This window comes from Psammomys obesus, unplaced genomic scaffold (assembly GCF_907164565.1).
Source record: "Psammomys obesus unplaced genomic scaffold, mPsaObe1.curated_primary_1811, whole genome shotgun sequence".
Classification (NCBI taxonomy): Eukaryota; Metazoa; Chordata; class Mammalia; order Rodentia; family Muridae; genus Psammomys; species Psammomys obesus.
The window spans coordinates 34,459,335-34,465,413 of NW_026593286.1; the positions used below are offsets into that span (position 1 = coordinate 34,459,335).

General features: G+C 49.7%; 1 protein-coding gene across 1 annotated transcript in view; it reads left to right on the top strand.

The window, feature by feature from the left end:
• Window positions 1-4,675, top strand: part of Rftn2 (raftlin family member 2) — a 53,343-nt gene extending 48,668 nt beyond the window's left edge. Inside the window, exon 9 of the mRNA XM_055617143.1 lies at window positions 3,130-4,675. Within this exon, the coding sequence (XP_055473118.1) occupies window positions 3,130-3,402 (273 nt within the window). The 3' untranslated portion in view covers window positions 3,403-4,675. The remainder of the gene's footprint in view (window positions 1-3,129) is intronic.
• Window positions 4,676-6,079: the final 1,404 nt, after the last annotated feature.

Consider the following 6,079-nt stretch of genomic DNA (forward strand, 5'->3'; position numbering starts at 1 on the left):
AAGCAGGGCAATAAACATGGAGTGCAGGTTAGTTCAGATGGCCATGCTCCCTGCCATGATGGTAATGGGCCAAACCCCTGAACTGTAAGCCAGCCCCAGCTGAACGCTTTCCTTTCTAAGGGTTGCGCTGGTCATGCTGTCTTCACGCAATGAAACCCTCACTAAGACACAGACCCCGCTCGAAAGCGGGCAGCACCTTCCTTCCCGGGGCTGGAAACAGCGCAGAGTGAGCTGAGCGCAAGCCTTCACTTCTGTTCCCTGACTGTGCATGCAGTGAGACCAGCTGTCATGACCGTCTTCTGCCATCGCTCCCCATCGTGACGAACTGTACCCTCAGCCTGTGAGACGAAACAAACCCACCTCACGCTGCTTTTCTCAGGGTTTTGCCACAGCATCAAGAAAAGACACTAAGAGAATGGGTCAACCCCTTTTCTTTTACACAAGAGTGCACATTAGAGGGTTATTAGGGCGGTGTTGGCTCTGCATCCAAATCAGCCTAATTCCCCCTCGCTTTGTAGGGAAACTCTCAGGAGATAGCAGGAAAGGCCACGAGTCCGCCCGGAGAACAGTACAAAAGCACTGACATAGAGGGGAACTGCAATGGAGCGCTAAGGGGAAGATCAGCTACATAAGCTACAAAAGCTTGTGCTGGGTTGGAGAACCACGAATAGGCAGAGAGGGGGGACAGGATGGGGCGAGGAGAGAAGCGACGCAGTAAGTATGTCAGGGTTCCCACACGAGCCTTGTTGGAGCTAAGATTATAGGTGAGCTTTCCTTCCATTCTGTGTTCTGCCAGGTTCCCCACAGTGTGTGTCTGTATATAGTGTGTGTGCGTGTGTTTCTGTAACCGGAAGTTTTGTTTAGTTTTTACAAATGTGATGAATGTACTGTGAAAAGAACAAGGCAGATGACTGCAATGCCAGTGTGGGGCCAATCCCTCTTTGGTCTTATCCCTTCATGGGGAACCCCTGAAGAATGAGGGACTGACATGGCTGGTCTCCAAGGGTAGGCTTGGCTTCAGACTCCAACATTTCCAGTTATTAGAACATCACAAGTTGTCTGATTGTAAAAAAAAAGGTTTCACGTGGCGTGAGGTTGCATGGGAGAGGCAGTATCATTACGAAAGACACATCAATCAAACCGTAAAGAGTTTGGATGAGCAAAGGAGTGTGCTCTGAAATCTTTTAGGATACAGCGTATTTTGTCAGATACTATTTCAAATTTACAACAGATGGCTGTTTACTTATTAACAGTTATCTAAGATAAGTTACTATGAACAACAGCTTATTCTAAAGAGCTTTCTGTTTTTATTAAGGAGGTTCTCATTGCAGTGAGAGCGGGCCTCTGTTATCTGACATACAGTAATGTATTGCAAACATCACCTTTGTCCCTGTTGCAGCGAGGGCCGAGGGCCGCAGGGCCTCCCTGTGGGGGTGGAAGGTTGAGCACAAGCCCTGGGGATCTTTGTGTCTGTGGGAAAGGCCCTGCTAGCCAGGCTTCAGGAAGCCCAGTCCAGGCCTGTCACTGATCAGGGCACCACTCTCAAAACTGGCCCCTCCCCAGAGGACCTCGCAGCCCTCACTGCGAGCACGCAGCTCGGCAGATTTTGAATGGGGGCAAAAAAGGACAAGGGTCAAGGGTCTGATGTTTGCATTTGGTGAGAGCAAGGGTGTGCCAGCGAGATGGGAGTAAGAAACTGTAAAGACCAGCCTATAAGGCCAGTTTTTTTCTAAGAGTTTCGTAACTTGAGCCTTTCACACAGTAAAGTGTACTCTTAGTGCTTGACTGACACTGAAATGAATGTAGGGTGAGTAAACTCTTTGAGAATGGAAAGAATACTTAATGACTAGTTTGATTTCTGAGTCCTTATTCAGCTTGTAGAGCTGAGATCTGTGATAGATCCAGTGTATGACACATTAGCAGTGACAGTGAAGCAAAAAAGCAATCATAGCTTCCTGGACAGCCTCAGGCTGGGCTTGAGGCCTCCTCCAGCTCCTTCTGTCGCTAAGAGATCTTTTGACCTAAGTTTACATGGCAGAGACATCATCATGGCAGAGACGTCTACTGTCTTAGTCACTGTTCTGCTGTGAGGAGACACCATGACCAAGGCAGCTCTTGTAAGAGAAAGCATTTAATTGGGGACTGACAATTTCAGACGGTTAGTCCATTAGCATCTTGGAGAGCATGCTACATGCATGGTGCTGGAGCTGAGAGCTACATCCACAGGCAGAGGGAGACAGAGACAGAGAGGGAGAGAGTGGGAGCAAAGAGACCAGGCCTGGCATGGGCTTTGAAACCTCGAATGAGAATGGGCTGGGTCAAACTGCAGAGCACTAACCCTGTTTGCAGCAGGACCAGAAAAGGCGTCTGCTTAGACCCCAAAGACATTCCAGGTAGTCATTCAAAAGCCGTGGTTCTACCTTCCTAAGGCTGAGACCCTTTAGTACAGTTCCTCATGTTGTGGTGACCCCTGACCATAAATTTACTTTCATAGCTATTTCATAACCGTAACTTGGCTGCTGTTTTAAGTTGCAGTGAAATACCTGTTTTCTGATGGTCTTGAGCAACCCCTGTGACAGGCTAGCCCAACCCCCTGAGAGATTCCAACCCACAGGTTGAGAACCCTTGTTCTAAAGGGACCTTTAAAATGCATTTTTCCCAGGATGCACCTGTGCCTCTTATGACAAATGACAAAGAGACAAGGAACCCACTAAAGCATAATTTTCTGCTGTTTAGACACCATTACCCCACCACCACCAGACAGCACTCACTTGTTTCTTGCTTGCTTTGTTTCCCCAAGTACAATTTAACTCATGTCTCTCCTGAGAAATGTGCACACAACCCACCTGCCACTGAGAAGGACAAGCCAAGAGCAGGTTTGCAAGGCAGGCAGAGAGAAGCAAGGCTCTGAGCTGGACCTTAGAGATAAGTAGGATCTCCTCCAAGGTGCTGAGGACAGATGGAGCCATGGCCTCCAGCAACATCGGCGGAGGGGCTAGGCCCTCTGCCACGCCCGGGGCCCCTACAGCGAGAAGTGGGAAGGAAAGGGGAGTTTCAGGCCGGGAGATGGGGGGACACAGAGTGCAAGGCCCGTTTTCCAAGCCCTGCTTGACAATCTCCTTGTTTCAGAGGAAAGCCAGCCGGCTGCTGAAGGGCGAGGACAGGAACAAGGTAGGCAGCCGGAGCATCAGCCTGGACACAAGGGTGGCCCAACCCGAAGGAGGCCAAGCCCCTCTTGAGGAGGGCCCCCTCACTCCCTCCAGAGAGTGTTGGACCAAAGAGGAGCGGCCTGCACCAAGTGACGGCTTTTCGGGGTTCAGCAGCAGCGACAGCGTCCTCCGGGAACTGGATGATGGACAGTTTGACCAGGAAGAAGGTGTGACGCAGGTCACCTGCATGTGAGCTGCAGGCCTTGGCGTTAGAAAGGCTTGTAAATAGACACTAAAGTGACTGCTGCCTGATTTGATTTCACTACTACTATCTACATTTATGTAACGTTTCTAATTTCCAGGCTCAGCCTCCCCCTAATTTATGTAAATTTTGACTCAACCCCTCAGACAAGGAAGAATGACAACTGTTTATCAATGCAAAAGCATGCTTGCATTTCTCTCAGCCAAACTTAATCTGCGTAAACAGATGTCCCTTCTGGTCATTAAGCGACAACCTGGTTCACTTCCCCAGTAATGGACAAAATAACTCCTGTTGAAAAGACTGAGTACCACAACCATCATCTCAACCGTTAGAGCCTTCTCAGGAAGCTACAGACTCACTTCAACTGAAAAATATTTTCTCCCTCCCTGTCTTTAGCCCTCCTCCCATACACACAGACAAGTGAAAATATCCATTCCCCGCCTGTAACAACCAACCTAATTTTTGCCTCTAACTGTTGTATGTACATACAAAGCAAGCCACGTTTGACAAAAGCCTTCAAAAAAAAAAATTCTTTCTTTCGTCTTTTCTTTCAAAGGGCCATGGTACGGCCAGCCCCTCGGTGAATCGTTAACTTTGGCTTTGGGCTCCACAAGCACTTGCACCACAAATAGGAAAATTAATTTTTAAAAAAGTCAGTTGAAGGAGCCCACAATCTCAGTGTGTCAAAGCCATGTCATCTACAGCAAGCATGGTGGCACGCCTTTAATCCCAGCACCTGGCAGGCAGAGGCAGGTGAATCTCTGCGAGTTCTAGGACAGCCAGGGCTACACAGTGAAACTCCGTCTCAAAAATACAACCAACACGATTTGACTTTCTTTCTTCAAACTTGCAAATAGCTTTGAGGAGAACAAATAGCGTCCTCAGGTGGAAGTGTGCCTTCTACAGCCGTTAGGTTCACATCATGCTTCGTCTTGACCTGTTACAACTGGAAAAACGTTGCACCCCAGAACTCTGTCCTGCAGGAGTGGAGCGGGGCTCACGGCCCACGCAGTGATTCCAACCCTGTCCTAGCCTGTGGCCACCCTCCCCCCGGAGGCCTCTATCTAGCCCAGGCTTTATCAGGTGAAGATGAATCTACAGAATGGGGGACTTTTATGGACATGTGAAAGGCTGAGCTCCAAGATAACTGCAGTTGACTGGGGCGCTAAGCAATTCACAGACTGTATTTTTATCAGCTTGATGTTGATATTGTGACTCATTGGAATAATAAACTGTCATTTGTTATTTGGCTTCTGTCTCGGTTGAACACAAATACTCCTACGTTTTGTTGTTCTGTGTTTGGTTTTGTTATTTCTTTGTTTTGGCGGTGATGGTAGTGGTGGTGGTTTTGGTTGGTTGGTTGGTTGGTTGGTTGGTTGGTTGGTTGGTTGGTTGGTTGGTTGGGCTTTTTGAGACAGGGTTTCTCTGTGCTTCCCTGGCTGTCCTATAACTCGCTCTGTAGACCAGGCTGGCCTCAAACTCAGAGATCTGCCTGCTTCTGCCTTCTGAGTGCTGGAACTAAAGGCGTGCGCCACCATTGCCCGTCCCTCGTCCGGTTTTCTGAGACAAGGTCTTGCTACATGTAACTCTGGAACTCCTAACAATCCTCCTGCCTCAACTTCCTGAGTGCTGTGATTACACGCGTTACGCTGCAATAGCTGGCTTTCATACGCTGTATACATGGGACAGATATGTATTATGTGTTATCAGATACTCAGTGTACCCACACTAAGCCAGGCTCCGTGAGCTTCTGGTGAGGTCACGACGACCCCACGTCTATGCCGAAGCCTCGAAGTCCACAGTGTACACTGCTCAGACTTCCCTGTGGACACGTCTGTCACTTCTGGGGGGGCAGATGCCTTGATGGACAGGGCTTATATATTCAGGTTGGTAGGCAGGGCATCGTGGTCCACACCTGCAACCCCAGCACTCAGTGAGCCGACACCACGCAAAGTCTGAGGCTAGCCTGTGAGGCTACCCTGCGCTACAATAAACAGTTGGCGAACTTCTGATGAAAACGGAGGATGACTTCAAAACTCTGCGGCATGTCCTGAAGCCCTGAAACACGGGAACGTGCTCAGAAAGACGCAGGTCCCCTGACAGGGATGACAAGGGCGGAAAGGGGCCTTTGTACCTCAGTTAGTGCACAGAGTGTACAGGGGGCAGTGTAGACCAGAGGGAGGGTGACGGGAGTGAGGACAAAATAGTAGATAAGTAAAAAGAACGGGGGGGGGGGCGGGGGCTGGAGAAGCGGCTCAGCAGGTAATAGCACGCATGCTCTTGCAGAGGACCAGAGTTCTATTCCCAGGAGCCACATCAGGCGGCTCCCAACCACCTGTAACCCCAGGGAAGCAGGCACCTCTGACGCGGCACACACACAGGCCGCAACGCGGACACATGATGAAAAGTTTTCGTAATTTTAAGTACAGAGAGGGGCTAAGGGTGTGACCCGGCCGCGCAGCGCTTGCCTGGTGGGCATAAAGACCTGGGTTCAGCCCCAGCACCCTGGAGAGGTAGGCGTTCCTCAGCACAGGGGAAGCAGAGGGCAGAGTCCTGGGTTGAAGGCCATCCTTGGCTCCATAGCAAGTTAGAGAGAGGCCAGCCTAAGCTACATGGGACCCTGTCTCAAAAAGAGAAAAGTTAAAAAAAAAAAAAAAAGGCCCAAGTG